This window comes from Cololabis saira, chromosome 9 (genome assembly GCF_033807715.1).
Source record: "Cololabis saira isolate AMF1-May2022 chromosome 9, fColSai1.1, whole genome shotgun sequence".
NCBI lineage: Eukaryota > Metazoa > Chordata > Actinopteri > Beloniformes > Belonidae > Cololabis > Cololabis saira.
Genome location: NC_084595.1, coordinates 13,937,149 through 13,962,727, shown reverse-complemented (window position 1 = coordinate 13,962,727; position 25,579 = coordinate 13,937,149). Strand labels below are relative to the sequence as shown.

At 41.2% G+C, this 25,579-nt stretch overlaps 2 protein-coding genes across 2 annotated transcripts in view; both read left to right on the top strand.

The window, feature by feature from the left end:
- Nucleotides 1-2,086: 2,086 nt before the first annotated feature.
- si:ch73-29c22.1 (kelch-like protein 20) lies at nucleotides 2,087-18,735 on the top strand. The gene is made up of 8 exons (XM_061729853.1): nucleotides 2,087-2,272; nucleotides 2,482-2,597; nucleotides 5,423-5,606; nucleotides 12,266-12,409; nucleotides 14,059-14,192; nucleotides 15,010-15,221; nucleotides 17,068-17,174; nucleotides 17,714-18,735. The coding sequence occupies exons 1-8, from the start codon at nucleotides 2,250-2,252 to the stop codon at nucleotides 17,769-17,771; spliced, it is 978 nt and encodes a 325-aa protein (XP_061585837.1). The 5' UTR covers nucleotides 2,087-2,249; the 3' UTR covers nucleotides 17,772-18,735.
- Nucleotides 18,736-18,960: 225 nt separating this feature from the next.
- Nucleotides 18,961-25,579, top strand: part of kcnt1b (potassium sodium-activated channel subfamily T member 1b) — a 96,607-nt gene continuing 89,988 nt past the window's right edge. The window contains exons 1-3 of the mRNA XM_061730523.1: nucleotides 18,961-19,244; nucleotides 22,615-22,663; nucleotides 23,238-23,405. Of these exons, the coding sequence (XP_061586507.1) occupies nucleotides 19,175-19,244; nucleotides 22,615-22,663; nucleotides 23,238-23,405 (287 nt within the window). The 5' untranslated portion in view covers nucleotides 18,961-19,174. The remainder of the gene's footprint in view (nucleotides 19,245-22,614; nucleotides 22,664-23,237; nucleotides 23,406-25,579) is intronic.

The window sequence follows — 25,579 nt, the reverse complement described above, 5'->3', positions numbered from 1 at the left end:
GTAAAACGGTATAGAGCAATGTTTCTGCCAGTACAAACAGTAAACCCTCACTAAACTGCTGCCGGGAGATATCAGCCTACAGTGTCCTTGAACAGTCCTCCTTAAGCAGCATTCAGAGATGATTAAAATTAGACTGTTGATCATCTTTGTTATATCTATAACCCTTACAACACATATTTGCTTATTATTACTATATATATTATTACTACTATAATCATACTACTATTATTATTATATTAATAAATATGGCCTTTTTTCATGTTTGAGTTCGTTTTCATGGGCAGATTTAAGAATAAGCACAATATTTGAGATATTTGACAAAATGTGATTTATTACAGATTGAAATCGACAAAAGCCACACTTTACAAGCATAAAAATTTTGGTCGTGCCCGGTGCCTACTCATGCAAATTCGACCCTTGAAAACAGAGTCTTTAAATGCTGGCACTCTGTAAACACTTTGGGTTGGTGGACAAAACTGCCAACCTCCTGAAACCACGACGGGCTCGTTATATGACCATTAGATGGCAGAAACAGATGGGCCTTAATGACAGATTAACCGTCGTGTTTGTGGTGGTTAGATGTTGATAGGAAGCAGAAAAGCTCCGTGGACAAAATTCAAAACAACATTTCAAGTCATCGTGTGGATGTAAGCAGACATAACTTTTTCAGACAGGCAATAAAGAATCAGCTTCCTCGAACTTAAAATTAGCCATGTGCCCACTCAGGTTGAAGGCTCATGTTTAATTTTTATGTGTTTTGCTGCTCTCTTTCTCCTGTTTCATGTTTAAATGCACGGCTCATTTCTTGCAGTGATAGAATGGAGAGTCCAATCAGCACGTCACACTCACAGTTCTGACATTAGACCGTAATTCCTGCAGGCAGATCAAGAGATTCCCAGATTCAAGATTCCTTTTGACGAGCAAAGCCCAGAAAGAATGAAGGGAGAGATGCTAATCCACAAAAGACCACTAAAACATAGGCGTTACCGTGTTCCTGGACGTCCTGGTTTATCAAATAGACTACACGTTTTTCTTTGCTAGCTGAAAATCATAGGGTTGTAAGCAGAGGTGGGTAGTAACGAGTTACATTTACTCCGTTACATTTACTTGAGTAAGTTTTGGGAAATTTTGTACTTTTTGGAGTAGTTTAGAATCACTATACTTTTTACTTTTACTTGAGTAGATTTGTGAAGAAGAAACTCTTACTCTTACTCCGCTACATTAGGCTACGTTGAGCTCGTTACTTTTCTTTTATCACACATAGTTTATATGGGTTCATGGGTTTGTTCTAGTTCTGCCTGGTTAAAAAAGAAAAGTACAAAGGCTTAAAATTTTGTGCTACTTGTGCTTAATTTATTTTTTTATTCTGTTATTATTTTATTTTTATTAAAGTACTTGAATTTACTTTAAGATTATTTTAATTTAAGCTATTTTTTATTTTTTATTAATTTTAATTAATTTTATTGATTTAATTTGCCTGAAGATGATTATTTTGTACTTTTATCTGTTTGAATGGTTGTGTTAAAAAAAATAAATCGGACGTTACTCAACAGTTACTCAGTACTTGAGTAGTTTTTTCTCCAAGTACTTTTTTACTTTTACTCAAGTCATTATTTGGATGACTACTTTTTACTTGTACTTGAGTCATATTATTCTGAAGTAACAGTACTTTTACTTGAGTACAATTTTTGGCTACTCTACCCAGCTCTGGTTGCAAGTATTTCCTGTTGGTGCAGCAGGAGATATGGATAATTTGCACCTTCTTAAATCAACGCAGGGTAAATTGGGCTAAAGTTATACAGCCATGACAAGGTTAAAGAAAAGCTGGAGAAAGACTTTACAAGAATACGTGAGAGAACTAATGCTGGTTCAGAAGAAAACCCGGCATGAACGTAACTTATGAAACATCTGAGCCCAAAGCTGAGCGCCTGCTAACGAATCCTCTGGAACGACAGGTGAAGCTGGTTCTGTTTCAGGGTGTGTGGAATCAGTCTTGGGTTTCAAAGTGCGGGGATGGAGGCTGAATCACTGGGGAAGCTTGCGTGGGTGTGTCGGGTGGTGCTGCGTGGAGGAGGTTTTACTCGGTGGAGCAATGAGCCTGAACGTCTTGACAGCCAGAGCTGAAGAGAGACAGCTGGGAACACAGCGCGTCTCCTGATAAGCTGCAGAAGCACCGACTGAAACAAAGGTGCTGCTGGGAAAAGGAAGTGGGACTAGTGCAGACCCTGAGCCAGCTGAGGAGATAAGACATGGGAGTGTACAATGAACAGGGGTAAGGATGTGGATCCGGATTCAGAGCCTTTTATAACGTTGTCTGGGAGACTTGTCGAGTGTCACGTAAACTGATTCATCAACGTTGCATCACGATTCAGGCAGTAAATGTGTTCCTGAGGGCTGCTAGTGTTTGAAAATGCTGGATTTATTCCAGAGAAAGAGCTTTTCAATTGCTGCCATTTGTGTTTTGTTTGTTGTGTGTCACAGAGCGGCCGTCGAGGAACCAAGACCCTGCCAGATGCTGATAAGAGAGAGCGGACGGGGGTCAACCCCGCCCTCCCCTCGCACGCGACTCGTTCACCACAACGACACGATGTTCATAGGTCAGTCTACACCAGAAAGGCCGATTCCATCATCAGCTTTTCCTTATGAACACAACAGCTACTACATTTAGGGCCTGATTTACTAAAGGTTTGCGTGTGTTAAAACGTGTGCAAACTTGACAGCACCCGCAAACCAATGTGCAAGCTGATCTACTAACGGCGTGCAAAGACGACTGCGTCTCTGAAATGCGCAAAATTGCACACGCAATCCATTTAGTACTTTTGCCCTGATGAATAATCAATATGGGGCGTACCCGGCAGAAATCCTAAATACTGGGAGGGGAAAATGCAAATTGCTCCATTTACCACGCGCAATGAGATTTACCAAGCCTGAAAGTAATTGCGCGTATTGTGATTGCGTCTGTATTTAATACGTTCGAAAGGAAGGTGCTAATCTGCTGCTGCCGTTATTGTGGCAAGGAGGCGACATCCAAAATCAAAGAATACGCAGAGAGAGAGTCTTTATTCTGCTGCATGCTATTTTAAAAATGGTTGCACAAGTTTTATTAAAGGCCACTTTTTCTTTAGTTCTCCGCCTTATATCTTGCCACCTTCTTTTAATGTGCCCCCCTCCACTCGCCCACAAGCAGGCCAAGCCCTTGTGCCAAACTTTGTATTTTATTGATTACTTATCTTATTGAACGTGAAATCATCCTTCGTAAATTACATTTAATTAAAACCTGTGCTTATTAATCACAAAACACAGGTTAAACATCATGACCAAATCCGCTCCGACCCGCTGTGTCAGGATCAGCGCAGAGACTGCAGCTTCGCCTGAATTACGGTTCTGCGTTAAATCGACGGCCATATGATGGTCCCGTCTGTCACACATTTACTGTCAGTGTTTGCTATATAATATATAATATTTGCAATATACTGTGGACATCTGAATAAAAACTTAACTCATAAATAGATGAATCAAAGCGCTCTCCAGCTCTGTGTCTGATTGTCTTTTTCTCCTCAGATCATGCCGAGCACCGCCGGGTCACGCAAACCCGACCAATTCAATATTAAAATCAAATTCAGTCCTGTGGCCCGTTTTTCTATTTCGTATTTTTAATCTGTGCCTAAAATTGAAATATGAAAAACCAGACGTTTTTCCGTTTTTTGTGTTACCAACTGCATTTATTCTATCGCAGGTTTTCTCCGATATTGCGTTTCTTTTGGTAATGTTTAAATTTCTTTGCTGTAGTTCATGAATGTGTTTATTTGCCTCTTCCACTAATATTTCTAACTCCAACTCGTCAAATTTCATTTTGCGCTTGTGACTTGTGACTGTGCTTTCCATCCACTCTCCATGGCGCAAGTTTGCGCTCGCAAACCTTAAGACACGCAACACCTCATTTAAATACTGCTGTTTGCGCCTGTTATCAATTGCGCACGCAATCTTAGTTGATCACCCGCACACCACACGCAAACAGCACGCGCAAACTTTTTCAGTGCACACGCAATTTAGTACTCTTTATTTAGGATCTTAGTAAATTGGGCCCTTAGTGTGAAAACACAAGTGGAGCTTCATTTAATGCTATCTGATAATGTTTCTGTGTTGATACAACTCTTCCACATCCACTCTCCCAGAGGAGAAATTCAATCGTGCAGTAGCCAGACACACACACGCTCAACGGTTTATACAAAAAATGTAAATAGAAATAACCAATAAATAGCTAAATAATAAAAAAAAGAGCAATATAAAATGTAGAAAAATTAGCAATGTACAAGGGAAAAAATAGTAAACACAAAAAAACGGATAATATTTACATGTGCAAAAAAACGTGAGGTATTTAGCCGGCAAAGGTTATTGCACTTTCAAAGAGACATGTTATTGCACTCGGGTGGCTACAGTTGGTTATTATAAAGTCTGATGGCTGTGGGGATAAAGGAGGCGTTTAATATTTTGCTGTCTCGAGGGAAAGTTACACACATGATCTCCTTGGACATCAGATCTTCATTGATGAGGATATTCTAACCTTTACCCCGATGCTAACCTTTTAACCCCTGAGAAACAGTCTTTCCCCAGGGGAACATCCATTTCATTCCTTACATCCAAGTCAGTCCAAACAATCTCCAGCCTGCATTCAAAACATGACCCCACACTCAAACGGATGTATGGGGTGAATATAACATCAGCCTCATTGTGATGCTACCACTCTGTTCCCCAGAAGCATACGGCTGCGTTACAATGGCCCGGCCGGCTCCAAAAAGGACCCAAAGACTGATCCAATTACACGGGGGAGTTGGAGGCTGAAATATTGCTGTGCAGTGCTCATTAAATGTGTGCATCTGTTTGTCCTTCTGACTCGGCCCAATTAAGGCTGCGCAGTGCGCTCTCCACATCTAGTATCCAGAGACTACTGTGGTCATTTTTTGCAGTAATTGGCCCAATCTGTTCTAGACAGGACATGTGCTAAAGGGGATCTCCCGTTAATAATTAATGCTTGGCTTTCTGGCACTGTCTCTGAGAAAGGGAGTGCCTTTTTGGACCGACAGAACATCTAAAGTATACATCTGTGGCCAACACAATAAAGGACGCTCTTCAAGTGATAAGTGGGAAAGCATAAAAAAGCTCTTAAGCCGAGCACAAGTGGGCACTGAATGCTGAAGAAAAATCCCTGTGGGTCAAAACCTCACAAAGACAGCTGCGGACGGCTTTTTCTTCGAATAATTTCTATAAAGTATATTAGTAACCGGTCAGAGCAGCTCTGGGCCGTTGTTGTGAGACTTCAGGTGCATTATCTAAAATATGTATCGCTATCATGGGCTCCAAAGTGGGCTAAATGATAAAAAAAATATTTTTAAATATGGTATTCCACCCCGTGTTTTGGTAGTTGGTGGATGGACCCGCGAGGACCCTTCCTGTCTGGTGGAGCGGTTCTGCCCTGAGTACAACGAGTGGAGAGCAGCCGCCAGCATGGTCAAGCATCGAGGCAGCGTGGCTGCCGGCACGCTGGACGGCAGGATCTACACTGTTGGTGGGGAAGATCACGTCCGGCGTTACAGCAGCGTGGAGAGGTGGGAGGTGGAGGACAGCTGTCAAAACATATTTATTCAAGTTGGTTTTCATTTACCAATCATTTGTTTTATTATAAGAGTTCACACTAAATGACTTTAGATGCTAGATCACTTTGATCTATCTCAGTCTTAACACCTCACATCAGCCTCTTAACTGATGCACTCGCACACTTTCATGTCCCAGTTAATCCGTGTCTCCATGAGAGACTATAAGTTGATATCATGGTACCCGGTCTGACAGGTCACCACCCAACACCAGTTATTATATTGTGAGAAGCTGAAATTAGGCACATTGGACCTGAGCTGATGCTTTAAATACCAGTCATCTCTTAATGAAGGACATCTGCCCAACTGACACGCTCATGCTTCCAGAGGATTGCTAACGGTCGACCTGTGAGGGACGAGGTCACGTAGCTGTAACATACTGTACGTGTCATGTCGTAACCTTGCTGCTAAGTTACGATGGTTATGTAGGTAACGGCATGCTTTCACATGATCCCTTGAAGGGCAAGACATGGCCTAGAAATGGGAGCTCTAGTACATGTCGTCAAAATGTTTATCAGCCTCAAACATGAATGAATGTGGAGGATGCAAGTGCAAAATCTGAAGCAAACTAAAAACGTTATTCTTTCCAAAATGTTTGCCAGTTCTTACTTTTTGAAGGAACTGTTACAACAATGGCACTTTTCCACTAGTAACTGCTCAGCCCAACTCGATTCGCCTCACCTCAGTTTGGCGCTTTTCCACTAGGGGTGTAGCCGTGCCGAGTAAATACTTTTTATGTATCTATTCTGCCGAGGGTTGAGTCAGGCTGAGTCAGGCTGAGTCGGGCTGTATCTGACGTCATCACACTACATGCCACTGATTGGTCAGGAGTTTGACCAATCAGCCTGGTAGGACTGTATGGCTTCGAGCACTCTCCTGTGCTTCTCAATGGTGTTTCGCCTCACTGCTTGAAGCCTTCTCTCCCTCCGTTGTTTTAATTTTATATTGAATACAATCCACAGAACAAGCAGCAGATATATCATTTCATCCATGTTCTCCGTCTTTGGCGTCTTACTTCTTCGTTTGTGTCGCACTATCGAGTACGTCACAGCAGCTTCGCTTCAACCCGCCTACTTCTGATCCGGGTGTGGAAAAGAAATGAGGGCAAGTCGAGTCGAGACGAGGCAAGGCGAGTCGAGTTGGGCTGAGTAGGTACTTGTGGAAAAGTGCCATAAGTGACCTAAAATATGAGTATTTTTTCACTGGTCTAACGAGAGCATTTGGATGACTATAAATCATGAACTGGTTTCTGGTTGTCTATTTCTAATATAATAACCCTTTGTAATATCTTTACGAAGATCAAGTCTTGCGCATATTACCAGTGCATTAAACTGTATATAATGCAGCGGCGCAGCAGCCGGAATCCTGTACGCACTGTGCATACCCTTTTTTTGAAGGATTTATTTTTGGTACGTGCTGGGTCCACCGTTTGATGACAGACCAGAGGCTGAGGGGACTGGCCCGGGAGTTTGACGAAACGGGAGGCGCAGACTTCGCGTCAAATAGGCAAGAACATCTTTATTTAATTTAATGACGCCAGATCTGGCTGGGGTTTTTATTGTAGCATCAGCTATCTGCTAGGTGAAACGTGTGGTCGGTTAGTCTATCTGAGTTTTATGGTGTTTTTATAGTTCATGCTTTATGGTGCTGTATTTTTTTTATTTATTTTTTTACTTTTTTGTAGGTGCGCCGTCACCTTAATGTTTTTAGCTGCATTTTCATATGGGTTTCTGTTGCGATGCCACCTGTTAAGACGTGTTTTCATTCGTTTCTGGATGCGCCATCACCTTTAATGTTTAGTTGTGTTTTCATCTGTGTTTCTGATGCGCTGACACCATGTTTGCATCTGTGTGGAGGTGCGCATAATAATGTCACCATGTGTAGTGCGCCGTGCGCACTTTATCCAATTTGTCACTGCAAAGTTTTGTTTGAGGAAAAAAGATCTTTGAAATACTTATTGAACACTGAATAGCCAACCAACCTATCCTCTCCCTAATGGATAGTGTAATATTCAGGCCGAGTGAGACTCTGAAATAGAGCAGTGGACGGACTGTTTCTGTGCCTATTACGAAATTGAATCCTGGCGGCGCCACCTGTCCTAATGATTTATAAAGCATAGGACAGCGGTGGATGCTAATAATCTCCAAAATTATTGATATTGGAATACGTTTTATCACATAATAGCTTAAAGTGAACAGCTGCTGACAAAAACAAGAGCTCTTGACAGCAAACGCTCTCCTCCTCTGTTTGCATTGAGACGCAGTTGCTGGGATTTTGGCCCACTCTCGCCTCATCTCGTCTTTTTTGGTCTTCATTTGGCTCGTTTTGAGATATGTTGTCAGTGTTGTCTTCCTCATTGACCTTGTGCTCGGGTTCAAATTGAAATGGCTGAACAGATGACATGTTTATCCTCTGGATTATCTCGTTGAACAGTCAAAACAGTGTACGGGGGCCAGCAGGTGCAACCGTGTGACGTCACTACCCAGAATGCATTGCGGTGTAAACAACAATGGCGACCTACGAGTTAAATTATATTTTCAAATTTTATAAAAACGAAGACATCAAAAAGGTTTTTTATATCACATTGTTATAATTGATACCAACATTTATCTTTTAAGACCTACATGTCTTAATACGCAGGGTTCCCTTTAAATCATTTGAAGTTGGAAAACATCCATCCATCCATCTATACCATCCATCCAGCTATCCATCCATCCATACCATCCATCCATCCATCTATACCATCCATCCATCCAGGGCCGCCGCAAGGGGTGTGCGAACCGTGCGACCGCACGGGGCCTCGCGCTATGGGCCGTTTTTTTTTTTTCAAATTTTTTTTTTCATTTTTTCCCTTATAAATATCAAGAGTCACGTTCCATTACAGACCTAAATGTGTACTAGTCTGTGCATATCAATAAATATATGTGCAATTTTGCACGTGTCTGTTGTTCAATACAACTGCGTCAGACCAAGCGCAGACACAAGCTGCTCTGATCCAGACAGGTGGAGTTGGAACAAACTGTCACACAATGTCGAGAGAACGCGATAGATTCAGGAAATTTGCATCAGGGGATGAAAAAAGAAAAAAACTAAAGAAAATGGAAGAGTTTAATGCCTCTCTGAAAGGCTTGTTTGATAAATTTGTTACAAAAATCACCGAGCAGCCGTGGGGCCCCGCGTCAAGGCCAGCCAAATGATGATGAGGCAGGGGAAGGTATCCAGTATTTTGCTAATTGGAGAGTTAAAATAGCGCATATAGACACCCGATCCGACCCGAAAAACCCCAAAATTTCGAGGGCCCCCCCCGGCCATTTCGCACAGGGCCTCGCAAATCTCCCAGGCGGCTCTGCATCCATACCATCCATCCATCCATCCATCCATCCATCTAAACCATCCATCCAGCTATCCATCCATCCATACCATCCATCCATCTATACCATCCATCCAGCTATCCATCCATCCATTTATACCATCCATCCATACATCCATCTATACTATCCATCCATCCATATTCCAATATAGGGTCACATGGATCAGCTGGAACCTATCCAAGCTCTCTTTGGGCAGAAGGCGGGTACACCCTGGACAGATCACCAGCCCATCACAGGCTTTGGAAAAAACATGTATAGACGTTGTATAAACATTGATCATATGTGTTGCTGTCCTGGCTTCCACCCTTTGGATCAGCTTTTTAGAAATGCTGATTCAGTGGACTGTTTTAATGAAGACCCAGCTCTACACACGAGCCTAGAGACCACTGTCCAGATCTTTGGCTCAAAATCTCCCATAGGAGCTTTTGGTGTACGATTGGCTGTGCAGGCTATAGGCGATACTCTCTATAAGTCTCTATACATAACTCTATAAGTTTCATACCTTCATACACTTGTCCCACAACGCAGTGTCACACCAATGTATGTGTGTACTTGTACGTGTGCAATGAGGACATAAAACAAAGAAAAGAAGAAATCTAATTCAACTGCAAGTTATTTTTGCTCTTTGTTCTAACTCAGTGATGTTAATCTAATCTTTGCAGTAAATCCTGATCTTTTTTACCATTCAGGGAGTTAACATGTTACGCTACGGGAATTAAGTGAAAGTGAACAATCTGTAACACCTCCAGATCTAATATCCACGTTACTGAATCAGAGGTGTGGACTGATGTGATCGTGCCGACTAAAAGCCTTCGACATTGTGTGACTTCCTCTGACAGCCATTTTAAAATTACAAGAGAGTATCTTGTCATGAAAACAACCAAAACAAGAAGACAACTTCTACTTTGTGTACTAATTATAGTGGGGGGGGGGGCAGTTTCTGTTTGTTTTTTTGTTTACGTCCCTAAAAAGCTCAGCTTTAGTAAAAAAAAGGAAAAGAAAACTCACCAGAAGTCACCTTGCTCATGAACAATAGATTGCCAAAACCCCTGCTAATGTACTAATGGGGTTTTCAAGTTCCTAGTAGGAAAAGTCTTCCTCATGTGTGCGTATGCACACAAACATACACACGCACACAAACATACACACTGCACTACTGTGGCTTTTCTACTCCAGCGACTTCATCATATGTATTGATGGAGGTTGTTTCCAGGACGATGGCTGGAATGCTTTTTTCTTTTCTATTTTTTTTTTAGAAAGCCGTTTGTTTGATATATTTCTTCACCACCTTGTTCCCTGCCTGTATCTGTCCAGCAGATCATACTATATATGTCTTGCCTCATTCCCACTTTCATCATCTTGTTTCTGTGTTTGGTGCTAATTACTAAATTTGGTTCCAAGCAAGTCTTACGCTGGCTTCCGACAATGTGTCAGTGCAGCTAACATGTCCATGAATCCTTCCCTTTCCTGCCACTTATCTCTGATCTCTAGTAATCCACCTCCTCTATAGCTACCTGGGAGATACTGACCCGTTCCCAGGCAGTAGCCCCTCCAGGCAGAGCCGCCGCAAGGGGTGTGCGAACCGTGCGACCGCACGGGGCCTCGCGCCCCAAGGGGCCTCGCGCTATGGGCCGTTTTTGAAAAAAATATATATATTTTTTTTTTTTTTCGTTTTTTTTTCTTTCTTTTTTCCCTTATAAATATCAACAGTCACGTTCCATTACATACCTAAATGTGTACTAGTCTGTGCATATCAATAAATGTATGTGCAATGATGTGCGTGTCTGTTGGTCAATACAACTGCGTCAGACCAAGCGCAGACACAAGGTGCTCTGATCCAGACGGGTGGAGTTGGAACAAACTGTCACACAATGTCGAGAGAACGAGACAGATTCAGGAAATTTCCATCAGAGGATGAAAAAAGATAAAAACTAAAGAAAATGGAAGAGTTTAATGCCTCTCTGAAAGGCTCGTTTGATAAATTTGTTAGAAAAATCACAGATCCGATTGGGTCTCAAGCAGCCGTGGGGCCCCGCGTCGAGGCAAGTCAAATGATGATGAGGCAGGGGAAGGTATCCAGTATTTTGCTAATTGGAGAGTTAAAATTGTGCATATAGATAACACACCCGATCCGACCCAAAAAACCCAAATATTTTTGGGTTTTTGGGTTTTTCGAAAAACCCCAAAATTTCGCGCGCGCTCACTACGCTCACGCGTGAGGGCCCCCCCCGGCCATTTCGCACAGGGCCTCGCAAATCTCCCAGACGGCTCTGCCTCCAGGACCCCTCTGGGTCGGACGTCTGTAACGTCATAAGCTGTTCTTTCATCCGCTCATTTCGGATGTTGCTCTGGTAGTGACGTCTGGTTCGACCTCTGACTGAACCTCTGGTTCGACCTCTTGTTCGACGACTGGTTTCAAGACAGCTCCCCAAAGGCCCCTCGCACCTTTATATGAGGACTGGTTCCCGCCCTGTCAGGTCAACACTGAGGATAGTCGTCCCCTGTGGACAATCCCACCAGGAAAAGGGGGCCCTGTGCCCCCCCACAGGGAGAGAGGGTGCAGTGAGCACTACCTCCCTAGAAGTGTTGAGGTCTGGATGAGGAGGAGAACCACAGGCCAAACCACAGCCTGTCACATGGTGTACCACCCTACCCCCCCCCCCCCCCCCTTCATACCAATTTGCAAAAGACATGTCTCTCCCAAGTTAATCATTAGCAAATACGCATCACACTATTAGCTTCCAATTTTCACTGCGTTTAACCTCTTCAATAAATTCTAACAGCATTCTGTTGTGAGCCCTCCTGATTGGGGTGGACCTGCTAGACGCCAGGCAGCTCTTAACAGCCTGAAACAGCGAGCTTTCACCGTGGTTACCTGATTGCAACAACTCTCTGAGGAGTATTTTCATTGCTGTTCTCATTTCATTGCTTTTTCCAGAAGCAGTTAGGAAGACCTCCGTGTGATGTTTGTTTCCAGATAACAGCCCTGAATAGAGAGAGAACAACTTTAATAGCCATCCAGTTAAGAGGAAGCACTCCGGCAGATGTCCACACAGATGTCAATACAAACACTTAACTTGTCTGTCTGCAAACCCACGCAAATAGTATTCAAAATTACACATTTTTTGTAAAAATATCTTCTTTATTGTGACTATCTAAGTCTTTGTTCTTACTAGAAGCTTGTGTTACCTCTGCAGCTGATACACTGCCCCCCCCCCCCCACTCTGATTTCCATAATGGCAGGTACAGCCCCGACTCAGACAGCTGGAGTGCAGATGTAGCCCCCTTGAGCAGCCCCCGCAGCGGCATGTGTCTTGCCACGATGGATGGATACCTGTACGCTATAGGAGGACATGATGGCATCACGGCCTTGAGCACCGTGGAGAGGTACTGAAACACAAGTACAGTTTAAGTCCTACATAATCAGGTGCCATACCTTCCACCACGCTCTCTGCTGAAGACGCCTCATTAACGTTGCACAGTTCTTTATTATTATCTCCACAATCCACCCACTAAAAACACTTTTTCCTTGATTTTGGACGCCTGATCTGTGAATGATCTGCTTCATTGTCTTCCATTTCTGTTTGGAAACCTGGTGCAGAACAGTCAATAATCAAATCAGATCAATTCAAATCAAACTTTATTTATAAAGCATCTATTTATTTTCATAAAATAGTAATGCAAAGTGCTTTATATAATAAAATCAATATTTAACCTAGAAAAACTCACACGGTCAAGGTTAGAAACACACATCTGGTCATTTTCACACACATCTTCACTTTAATACCCCCCCCCACCTCACATACACATTAAATCAGAATCATAAACATCATAAATATAAATAAATAAATACCTGGCTTGACGCTGAGGTGAGGAACGATATCTTGGGGATCCATCCACACCAGGAGCCCCCCCACCAAAGACTCATGAGGGCATCACCACCGTTAGGAAGATCCGCATGAGGAAAAAGCTCTGGAATTAATGTTTCAAAAAGTAATAAAACATTAAAATACAGTAAACCTAAAAAGTTCATATAAAAGAATAAGTACATAATAAAGAATTGAAAAATAAGTAGTTAAAATAATAATCACTAGATAAAAAATGAATTAAACCACACTAATAAAATAAATACAATTCAGTTATAAACTAAACCACCCAGGTCTTGAGTTTCTTTTTTAAAATGTTAACATTCTCTTCGGCCCTGTTCTTTGCTGGGTTGTTCCACAGGTGAGGACCGTAGTAGTGGAACGAGGTAAGATAAGATAAGATAAGATAAGATAAGATAAGATAAGATAAGATAAGATGAATCTTTATTGTCTCCCTTAGGAGAAATTTGTCTTGGACACGAGAGGCACAGGCGACAATCACACTCCAATAAACATATACCCCGAAGTCTTTACCCAGATATACAATCAAACCATACTACAGTTAACACACATCAATTCCCACTCCCAGTTCCCAGAAAACCTATTACACAATACCCCTGAGTAGAAGAAAGAATTATTGCACAGAGCCCGACTGACCTTATTTCTCAGATGTCCACATTATTGCACAAATGACCTACACAAGAAAACCTACACATTATTGCAGAGCCCGACTGAACCTATTGCACAAATGTCCACATTATTGCACAAATGACCTACACATGACACAAGGTCTCGCCAAAAGTTTACTTTAAAGTTTACTTTAGGAACAATTAAAAGGCCGGTACCAGAGGACCTCAGGGTCCGCGAGGGCTCATAATTTAAAAACAGATCAAATAAATAAGAAGGCCCGAGACCATTAAGACACTTAAAATCATGTACTTATGCAGTCTCAGTTAAACATAATTCTTGACATTCAACATGTGTCCTCATCACTGCTCCAAGCTCGTTCCCTGTGACGACCAGCGGAGGAGATGTTTATCATCCTCCTCCTTCCTCTCTGTTCTGCTCCTACTTTACAACCTTGACGTCTCCATCAACTCATCTGGATGTGCGGTTTTATATTAGATGAGCTGTGATTCCACTGACGTGTTATTTATTAAACTTGTGCAGGTATGATCCAAAAATGAACACCTGGAGTAAACAGGTGCCCATGCTGACCAGAAGAACCAGAGCGACGGCGGCTGTGCTGCAGGGTCACTTGTATGTGATCGGTGGGAATGACGGGGAAAACACTCTGAGCTCAGGTGGGAGAATTCTTTTCAAATAAATGACTATCTGACACAAAACAGCAACCAAAATACCATTCATCTATAAAAACAATACTAAAGAATGTCACGTTTCTATTTAATACTCTAATTTTTTTTTTCTAAATGATGCAAAGCAGTACGATATAAAGGGTAATAAATGAAACACGATTATTGATTTTTTGCTTTAGAATCTTAAATGCAGTCATGTTTTAACCATCGTTAAAAAAAAAAAAAAAATCAATAAATTACCGGTAAATAAAATAAGAATGTCCCTTTTTTAAGATGTGTCAAGATTTAAGAGGCACCACAAAGTCGACTTCTTAATCTGTGCTTCCCACACACACTTGAACATGCACATCCACACACTCCCACAAACACACTCTGCAGCCCACTGACCCCCCCAAGATAAATAATGACTCCATGTTTTGCTGCAACCGGTCACTAAATATTTCGGTCTGTGAGAAGTCCGTGCCAGTAAAATTCCCACAACCTTTTTTTGGTTCCTATCCAGTTGACAGTCCACAACTGCAAACATAGCTAAAAGCTATATTATTTCTGGAATGTTGCATGTTGCTTTATTAGAAAAATAGCCAAAAATGGAACTGATTCTTAGGAACTTTGTTTGGTTTGGGGTGATTTTAGATGAAGTGCTTGTACTGTATCAGTTAAACACAAACATTATATATATATATATATATATATATATATATATATATGTATATATATATATATATATATATATATATATATATATATATATATATATGTGTGTGTGTGTGTTTGTCTAACTCATTCTACCTCTGAATGTTCCCAGTGGAGAGGTACAGCCCCGTGAATGGTACCTGGTCGATATGCGCCCACATGCTCAGTCCCAGGGAGCGTGGTGGCTGCACCGTGTACTTGGGGCATATTTATGTAGCCGGGGGGAGAGACGAGCTCAACCTGGAGCTCTGCGCTGCTGAGAGGTTTGATCCTGACACCATGAAGTGGACGCCTGTGAAATGCATGAGGAACAAAAGAGACGATGTGAGTAAAAGACCAGCCTTATGAAAGCTGTCACATCTGATTTCTCCCACTTAAAAAGATAAGGGAGGCCTGTAATTTTCATCACAGGTATATCTCAACTATGAGAGACCAAATTATTTTAAGAAAAATCCAGAAAATCACATTGTCTGATTTTTAAAGAATGTATTTTCAAATTATAGTGGAAAATACGTATTTGGTCAATAACAAAAGTTCATCTCAATACTTTGTTATATACCTTTTGTTGGCAATGACAGAAGTCAAACTTTTTCTGTACGTTTTCACAAGGTTTTCACACACTGTTGCTGGTATTTCGGCCCATTCCTCCATGCAGATCTCCTCTAGAGCAGTGATGTTTTGGGGCTGCTGCTGGGCAACATGGACTTTCAACTCCCTCCAAAGATTCTCTATGGGGTTGAGATCTGGAGACTGGCTAGGCCACTCCAGGACCTTGAAATGTTTCTTACGAAGCCACTCCTTCGTTGCCCGGGCGATGTGTTTGGACCATTGTCATGCTGAAAGACCCAGCCACGTTTGATATCCAATGCTCCTGCTGATGGAAGGAGGTTTGCACTCAAAATCTCACCATACTGTACATGGCCTCATTCATTCTTTCCTTTACACGGATCAGTCGTCCTGGTCCCTTTGCAGAAAAATGTCCCCAGAGCATGATGTTTCCACCCCCATGCTTCACAGTAGGTATGGTGTTCTTTGGATGCAACTCAGCTTTCTTTCTCCTTCAAACACGACAAGTTGTGTTTCCACCAAAACGTTCTGATTTGGTTTCATCTGACCATATAACATTCTCCCAATCCTCTTCTGCATCATCCAAATGCTCTCTAGCAAACTTCAGACGTGCCTGGACTGTACTGGCTTCAGCAGGGAGACACGTCTGGCACTGCAGGATCTGAGTCCCTGATCGTAGTGTGTTACTCATGGTTCTTTTGTTACTTTGGTCCCAGCTCTGCAGGTCATTCACTAGGTCCCTGTGTGGTTCTGGGATCTTTACTCACCGTTCTTGTGATCATTTTTACCCCACAGGGTGAGATTTTGTGTGGAGCCCCAGATGGAGGGAGATTATCAGTGGTCTTGTATGTCTTCCATTTTCTAATAATTGCTCCCACAGTTGATTTCTTCACACCAAGCTGCTACCTATTGCAGATTCAGTCTTCCCAGCCTGGTGCAGGTCTACAATTTCCTGAATTCTTTCCCCCCATTCTGTCTCTTATAGTTGAAGTGTACCTATGATGAAAATTAGAGGCCTCTCTCATCTTTTTAAGTGGGAGAACTTGCACAATTGGTGGCTGACTAAATACATTTTTGCCCCACAGTATAATGCAAGAAAGTTGAAATGACACAGACGTTAATGATCAAGGGGTATTTCCTCAACGGGAGCAACTGAGGATACAGAGGAGACTTAACAGTCATGCTTTTTGCTTATTGGTTAGAAATGGTGGAACGCAACACAACTACCATTTATACTTATAAAGTAAGAAGCCTGGTGTTGCTCAAATGTATTTCATAATAATGTCATGAATAAAGAAAAAAAGCTCTATGCTACAGGCAATTTAGATGAAGAGTCTTCTTTAGGAGAGCATTATACCGGTACTTGAAACTTTCCACTGTGGACTGAAATGGTGTACTGAACACTGATTAAAGTGAAATCCATATTAGTAGCATTAATACTGCATACTAAAACTCTGCTTTATCCCTCACGGGGGGCTCGTGGTTGTGCAGTCTGATTGCTTACCTCATTAATGGAGAAATACATTTTCAATATAAATAAAAAGAGATAAAATGTGATCATCTGCTTATTAAAATCCCCTCTCTCATCCTCACCACGTCTCAGATGTCTCTTGTCGTCTTCAACGGTGTGCTGCTGGCTGTCGGGGGACATGATGGACTCACCAGTCTTAAAACAGTAGAAGTTTACAGCTCTGAAACAAACTCATGGAGGTAAAACCAAATCCAGTGTAACGTCATTCAGCTTTATGTTTCCACTAAAACTGTAACCTTTAAACCATTAAAACACACTGATGAAGCTATGATGTTTTAAGCAGAAAATAAGCTATCAACTAAAGAGTTATTTATTTCTCCCATATATCCGATGGTAATCCAGAGGTATGAAGCTAAATTAATTAAGATGGAACCATTTCATAGGTTATTAAAGACATGATAAATGTACAAAACATAAGGTGAATAACTAAATATACAGTGCATTAAAGTTTAAACAACCCCACAGCGAGTTGTATAACATAAACAATTCTTGGTGTCACATATTGTTGTTTTAAATTATTAAGTACTATATTTAGTGTGAAATTGCACAGGATGAAGTGATTGCAGACTGTTGCTTGCAGGCAGATAAATACATCCCTATGTGATTCATGCAGCAAGCTCATGTAACGCTCCTATATTTTATATATACGCCGCTGGGCTGCTTTCTGAATCTAAGTACTTCACTGTCTGAGCCCGTTTCCCTCTCAATCTGTTTTTAGACACTATGGGAGCATGAAGAGCAAGCATCCAGGCGGGAGAGTGGCTGTGCTGTGCTGAGACTCAACAACACTTGTATGAATAAGCACTGATACATGAACAGGAAACAAGTGTGAGGGTAATAGCCCAATGGACGCAGGGTTTAGGACACGTTGGGACATAGAGGATGGCCTTGTCACTGAAGAGTTCCCCACAAAATGAGACACAGCAGCATCCAAAGCTCACAAACGGTGCTGCAAAATGACTGCGTGCACTAAATGTACATTATGGGCTACTGGCTTTCCATTAAAACGATGTGTATTTTTATATCTCTCTCTCTCTTTCACAAAATAGACTTCAGTTATTGAGAGGAAACAGTGAAAAAATATATTTCAAGCTGCATTTTATTCAAAAGGAAATTTGATATACTTGATAGACTTACAATATTGATTTAATTTGGCTCTGAAGAATGAATGCAACATAGATTTCAAGCTGCATTTGATCTATAAACAGATTTAATTTGGAACAGGCTAAGATACATGGTACATTAGACCAGGAAAATGTTGAATATGACGAGTTTAGATGAAAGCATTTCCATTTTAATGCTTAGTGACAACTATACAGTATGAGGGAAAGAGATTAGATGAAGATGACCATAACAAATAAGTAGGTATCTAGTAAAGGAAGTTTTCAGAATGACAAGTGTTGAATTTGAAAGTACAGGAGAGAAGTATACTCAGTTTTTAAAGAGCTCAAATAAGGCCCATTTATATTGTCATACTTTTATTTTGAAGGCCCACTAGAATATCATAATGCTACTAACTATTTTTAAATGTTGATGTCCACTTGTTTTTTGCAATAATGTAAGGCATCTATTCATCGTTGGCCTAAGGTGTACCATGTGAGCCCCACGATCAGTAAAATGAGCAACAAATAAGCCTTATATCGATTTCACGAAGAAGAAGAGGAAAAGTTGCAACTTCAAACAAGTTTCAGCCAGATGAGCTTAAAAATGTGTAACTCAATGAAACCCAAAATGAATAAAACAACCTTTTGAAAGTTGAACCAACCTTGAATTCTTAAAAAAAATACATTTACATAATTACATTATGTGAGTGAATTGCTTGATGTGAGTTTTTGTAATTGTGTGTTTCTGTAAATGACCTTCATCAGTTAGCCTACTGAAAACAAAAACTTGCGTCATACTTTGTCTTTAAATCTTCGCGCATTGTGCTGCCTACTGTCTGCATATGTGATCGAGAGCTGGAAAATAAGGCTGTGGGAATCCAGCTCGATTGCGAGATGCGCGGGTAATGGAGCTGGGGTCCCTGGCATGGGAACGCGTGAGTGGCTGTGTGGGCTTCACCGTGATGACGCTCGGAGCTCTTTCCCCTGGAGGATCAGGCTGAGCTGCGGAGAGCCGAGGACGACAGAGCGACGAGGTTTATTCCAGGACAGCGGTGTTCCCCGTCTCTCCGAGCAGAATGAATATTTTCTTCAATTTGAGGGGGACCATTGTGAGACAAGCGGCAGAAGAAAGAGCTGTTGCAGCAGGTACGTTTTAAGACAAGATCATCACCGATATATAGATATGTCGCAATAGGCTATATGGATTTTGAGTTGCCAATACTTTGCATGTACAGTGTTATACTCCAAAACCAATGATGGATATTACATAATCAGGGGGAAATAAATAAATGAATAATTTATCATTTGAAACCTGTTGTTTTAAGAGGACAATACAACTTTTTCTCCTTACGCCACACAAGCAGTTACTGTATAAATACGCACTTTCCACAACTTGCCACCAGATAACTCTCATGAGGACTTTAATATTATAGTAGCTACACTGGATAGCTACACATGTCAATCACCGCATCCTTTACCAAACAAGAAACCCCCTCTTCGTCGCCAGCTTTCCCGAACAGACAGACAGGGAATCTTTTCCAAGTTGTCCAGTAGATGGCGAGACACCGGTGGTGACTTGAGCCTGAGAAGCGCCAGCTTCCTCCAGCTTCCTCCGGGGGAAGGATGAGTGGTGCTGATGCTGCCACGGGGAGACACCAGGACACCGTCTAAGATGCCGGTGTCAGTAACGAGGACGTCGTCGCAGGAGGAGAGGCGGTGCTGATGCTGATGCGGCTGTTATGTAAAAGCTGCTGCAAACACCTCACGCTGAAAATATCCCACGGGTAGAGAGGACTCCGACAGCGTTAGGATAGCGTGCACAGTCCTTTAGTGGAGTGATGGAGTTCGTCGAGAGTGGCATAGCAAAAACAAAGTTGTTGCTAGGCGACGGTGAGGTCTACCTGTCGGCGGTTTAAGAGCGCATGCGCGGAGATTTGAATCAGCGGCCAGGTGTGCGGCAGGTGCGTCGGGAGGGCTCATGTTTCAGATGTAAAGGGTCAGCATGGCCAGGAGTCTGGGCTCGGGCTGGGCCGACTCCCCTCCCACTTTCAGATGAGGACGGAGGTCGAGCAGCGAGTCCCTGATGGGAAACATCCTCCTCTCTCAGCGGGGTTTGTGCAGCCCGAGCAGGTTAAACTAAACCTTTGTTCACCATGACGGGACTTCGGAAACGGGAACGCAGCCAGGTAAACAAGGTCAACACGACCCATGACATTCATACCATGTTGAGCCGCATTTAACGGTGCATTTTGTAATAAACGTCCAAAATGTAATAACTTTTTCATTTCATAATGAATAAAGCCGCATTTTGTAATAAACTGCCCCATTTTGTAATCCATTTTGCCTCATTATGTAATAAGTTATTGCATTTTGAGAAGATTATTATAAAATGCACTTGCAACTTTTTTTATTTTCTAGGAAATGTAATAACATGGTGCATTATGTAATAATACCTATTATCGTTGTTTGTTTAACAATGAATTTATACAAGAGTGACTTTTGTTGCTTTTTATGCAATTTTCCTTAGAGCTATGTAGCCCAATAAATCTATGTATACTACTCCAAATGTAACTTTAGTTGCCTATTTGAAGTTTGGAATTATATTATATATATAGGCCAATAACAAACAAATAAACTATGCTTTAGAATTGTTATTGCATTTTCTAGAGAATAAAAAAGTTGCAAGTGCATTTTGTAATAATCCTCTCAAAATGTAGTAACTTATTACATAATGGGGCAAAATGTATTACAAAATGCGTTGGGGTAGTTTATTACAAAATGCGGCTTTATTACACAATGAAATGACATAGTTATTACATTTTGGACATTTATTACAAAATGCACCGTTATTACAAAATGCACCGTTATTACAAAATGCAGCTCAACATACCATCACTATTGAGTGAGTTTGTAATTTATTAGCTATGTTTCACTCTAAGGCATACGCACTGCTTCCACAGTGATGTTTCACCCATCACATCTGGTTTGTACAACTTTAGTATAAATATTCTTGCTCATCAGTATCATACTTGTGTTTTTGACTATTTCAACAGAAAAAAGACAAAAAAGACATTCCTTCAATGTGATTGCACCATGCAAATACATCTCTGTGGACTGAGTGAATTATTCACTTGTTAAATTCCATGGCCTAGTTTCAGAGATTACAGTAACCCCTCTTCAAATGCAGATGATGAATACAGTGCAGATGTACCTCTGATGGTGAAGGCAGCTCTTAAAGATCTTAAATGTTAGCGTTGATTGTTGCTTTATTTTCTTTCCTCTCATTTATTAAGAGACCAGCTTCATGTCTTCCCTGCTCATACTTTTGTCCGCTCCAATTGTTTTTCGCTGTGCTGAATCCATTTCATTTTCCGCCAACCCACTCAGACCTGAGGGTTCACCACAAAAGGCATTTTACTTCTCATTCTCGGGAGTTGGACTGTCTCCTTTGATTGGAAATCCTTGACTTTGTTCCTGTGTGCACAGAGATTGTAAACATGCCAATGTTGAGAGGAGCCGGTCTCTACCCGGGGCAACTCTGTTCACTATTTTTGTTGTTGCTTTGCTTTAGCCATTACATGAGCCCCCAAAGGTTGGGTCCTCCACAGCTGGGGGGGAGAAAGTGTATTTAACTTGAATTACTCTGTCTAACGTCCCTTTTCCCCTTAAGAACTGGCCACATTTTGAATATTGTTTGTCTCTTCTATGTCCACCATATCGTTTTTTTAATTTATTTTTTCTCTCAAACATCCTCATTTTCTGTTCTCTTTCTTTCCTTCCTCTGCCGTCCTTGATCCCTCTCACAAATGGGAGGAGAGCATTTCTCCTTGTGCCATTATCCCACTTAAGGCTGCTCACAGAGGGCTACGATGACCACACAGGCACACACAACACACATGTACATAGTTTCTAATCACCCACTTATTTCCTCTATTGACGACTATGCAGGAAATGAGCATCATTTCAACAGGACTCATTGATGCTGCAACTGCACGTCCAATATTATCTGTGAAGAAAGTTCATTGTCGATTTTCTCAAGTATGCACACATTAATCAGTCTTGTTATATTAAACCTGATTGAAAAGTGTCTGTGTCCTCTTTCTGAAATGGTTTCCTTCTCTGAATTTTCTTCCCTGAGCAGAAAATGTGATTAGCATCTCTTTGATGGAGGGATTCTTCCTCGCCATGTCTGCACAAATTAAAATGTATGTTATTGTGCCAGTGATAAACATAAAGTCTGTACAGTTAATAGGTGACTGACTGTGCAGCAGTAGTGCTACGTTCCACATTACCAGACTATGCACTAAACACTGCTGATTTATATTTAAGTGTGTCATTATCCTTTTACGTTCAAAGGCAAGCAGCCCAAGACAGCCCGCAAAACTGTGTACGATTCAGTTGTTAAGTTGTATAATTCTTCCCTAATCTTAAATACATGAATTTTTAATAAGCATCTTCATCTTTCCTGTTTTTTTTCTTCCATATTCTCTAATTCATCTCTCAAATTCCCCGAAAGAGGCAGTCATGAGTCCTCCACGCCGCCCATCGAGTTCCCATTGTGACAGGTAACATTCTTTATGTAATAAACTGAATATATACTGTATCACAGTTCCCTCTAAATCAAGATTACTTGACACATTTACATTTCTTGATTTTTCAGTCACTTATTCATTACGTATACAAACAATATGAGACATGTTAAAGCAGAACAATTGATTTCATTTGAAGGAATATTTGGTGATTTTCAGGTAGTATTGTCTGCTTCTCGTGGACTCTAAGCCTTACTATTGGTAAAAATACAGACGACATCACAGTCTACCTTGGCAGTAGCTGATTATTGCTTTATGTCGCACATCATCAGTGATTAAACTAGCTCTCAAGGCTCTCGAGTGGACGTCCAATCAGAGATGAATAAGAGGCTTGTGAAAGTAATGACAGAAGAGAAAACCTAACAAGGTGAACATTTGGACAGTGTCCTAATAGTTATTTTCTACTGGTGCAGTCCTCTAACCTAGGGCATTTTTGGAAAGGTTTCTCTGTGCTGCTTTCATGTTACAGTGTATTTCTTGTCAAGTTACTGTAATAAAAATATCACCACCGTTGAGACAAGCACATGCTGCTCTCTCTCTCTGTTTTCAGGTCTTCCTCTGAGACCCTCCAGAAGAACAACAGCAGCAACTCCGGTGTTATTTTAGATATCTCATCTCTGAAGTTAGCGGATTTGGAAACAGAGGTACCTCCTCTTCCACCTCGCTACCGTTTCAGGGACCTGCTGCTGGGGGACCAGACCTTTCAGAATGAAGACAGGTAGCATGAATAACACTCTTATTTTATGTTCTGTAGCTTGTGATAGGCTGCCCGGTGATACTCCTGGAGGAGTCTTTGTCTGTTCACGTATTCATCCAAACATCTTTCAATATCTCAGGAAGATTGTTATGACTCTCTTAAGACTTTAGTTATTACTGTGTTTCTAGAAGATCAGCAGATGCTGTTTACTGCTCATGAGGGGGAGACTCAACGCTCATTCTGGCTAAATGCACTCAGAACATAAACAGCTTTGGGCTTTTTATACAAACAAAAATATTATTTATGCCCCGGGTCATTTGCATTTCAAACAAGGTCTGAAGTATTTTCTGAGGTTGGAGAAGGAGTGCAGTTGAAGTATGGAACTATACACATTGTTGGACTTTTTTTCTTTTTTTTTTTACCTTGTCTGCACACATATTAATGGTTAATACGGGCCTAAAAACATTACTGTTTACCGAAGCGTACTCTTAAATTAAATACTTACCTGCTGGACTATACTGCCCTTATTTTTAACCGCTTGTGCTTTTTATTATTTTACTTCTTTTCTTATCATCTTATTCATAATTTTATTCAATCTTATTTGTTATTTACTGTCTAATTATGTCTTGCCGCTTTTAATGTCAATGTAAAGCACTTTGAATTACCTTGTGTTGAATTGTGCAATATAAATAAACTTGCCTTGCCTTGCCTATTACGATGCTGGTAAGAACCTAAGGCATATACAGTATATGTGCATTGTTACTATATTTAATATATATATATACATATACATATACATACGCACCCATACGCATAAACATACATATATATACACATACAAACCCAATTTTTTTCGGGGGGGGGGGAGGCTATGTGTGTGTGTGTGTGTGTGTGTGTGTGTTTGTGTGTGTGTGTGTGTGTGTGTGTGTGTGTGTGTGTGTGTTTGGCTATGTGTGTGTATGTGTGTATTTATCTGTGTGGCTATGTGTGTGTATGTATGTGTGTGGCTATGTGTGTGTATGTATCTGTGTGGCTATGTGTGTGTATGTATGTGTGTGGCTATGTGTGTGTATGTGTGTATGTATGTACATTGTTGGACTTTTGCCATTGCACCGGTCACACAGCAGCCTACCGAGCAGTTAAGGCAAGGCAAGGCAAGTTTATTTGTATTGCAAAATTCAACACAAGGTAATTCAAAGTGCTTTACATCAACATTAAAAGCAGCAAGGCACAATTAAACAGTAAATAACAAATCAAATGATAAGAAAATAGGTAAAATAATAAAAAGCACAAGTTGTTAAAAAATAAGGCCAGTAGAGTCCAGCAGGTAAGTATTTTATTTAAGAGTACGTTTCAGTAAACAGTAATGTTTTTAGGCCTGATTTAAATGAGCTGACAGTTGGAGCAGACCTCAGGTCTACAGGAAGTTTGTTCCATTGGTGAGGAGCAGAATAACTGAACGCTGCCTCATCTTGCTTGGTTCTGGTTCTTGGGAACCACAACAAACCAGATCCAGAAGACCTAAGGGGTCTGGGAGCTTCATAGGAACTAACAGATCAACCATGTATTTTGGTCCAAGACCATTCAGTGCTTTGTAGACCAGCAGTAAGAAAACTATAGCTAAACTATATGTCTGTGCATTGTAAACACATGTCTGCATGATATAGTGTATTGCTGCAAGGTGATCTCATACATTACATTTGTGTAACAGTCTCAAGTATGGGGTACTTTTTACTGCACTTGGGCAACATTGTTGATTTGTTGAGCTTAGGGCTGCTGTGGCAAAGATGGAAGCCATGGTGGACTACGATCTGCTTTAAGTTTGCAGTCTGACCGGCACTTATCCATGGTGGACCTTCTTATGTGATTTGTTGATTGTGTTGTTCTCTCAGATGTAAGTCGCTGTGGATAAAAGCGTCTGCTAAATGACAGTAGTAGTAGTAGTAGTAGTAGTAGTAGTAGTAGTAAGTTGGAGAGAAACTGAGTCAAAATAATGACGATCCTCAAGTGAAACTGTTTTCTATACTTTTCATTGTTCAGTCTTTGATCTTTATCGTTTTTGAGCTTTTTCTTCTTTTAATGAAATGGGTTGTTGTACTCTGCCGGCACCGTTTACGGTGCAGGTGGGGAGCTGTTGACCTCGACTGGGGACATCGTCGGACGGTGGAAGGAATACTTCGAGGATCTCCTCAACC

Bases quoted from the DNA above. Each gene is read 5' to 3' on its own strand.
- si:ch73-29c22.1 (XM_061729853.1), top strand. From the start codon at position 2,250: ATGGGAGTGTACAATGAACAGGG. The intron at 2,273-2,481 runs GTAAGGATGTGG...TGTGTGTCACAG, and splicing joins GGAGTGTACAATGAACAGGG to AGCGGCCGTCGAGGAACCAA. The intron at 2,598-5,422 runs GTCAGTCTACAC...GTGTTTTGGTAG, and splicing joins CAACGACACGATGTTCATAG to TTGGTGGATGGACCCGCGAG.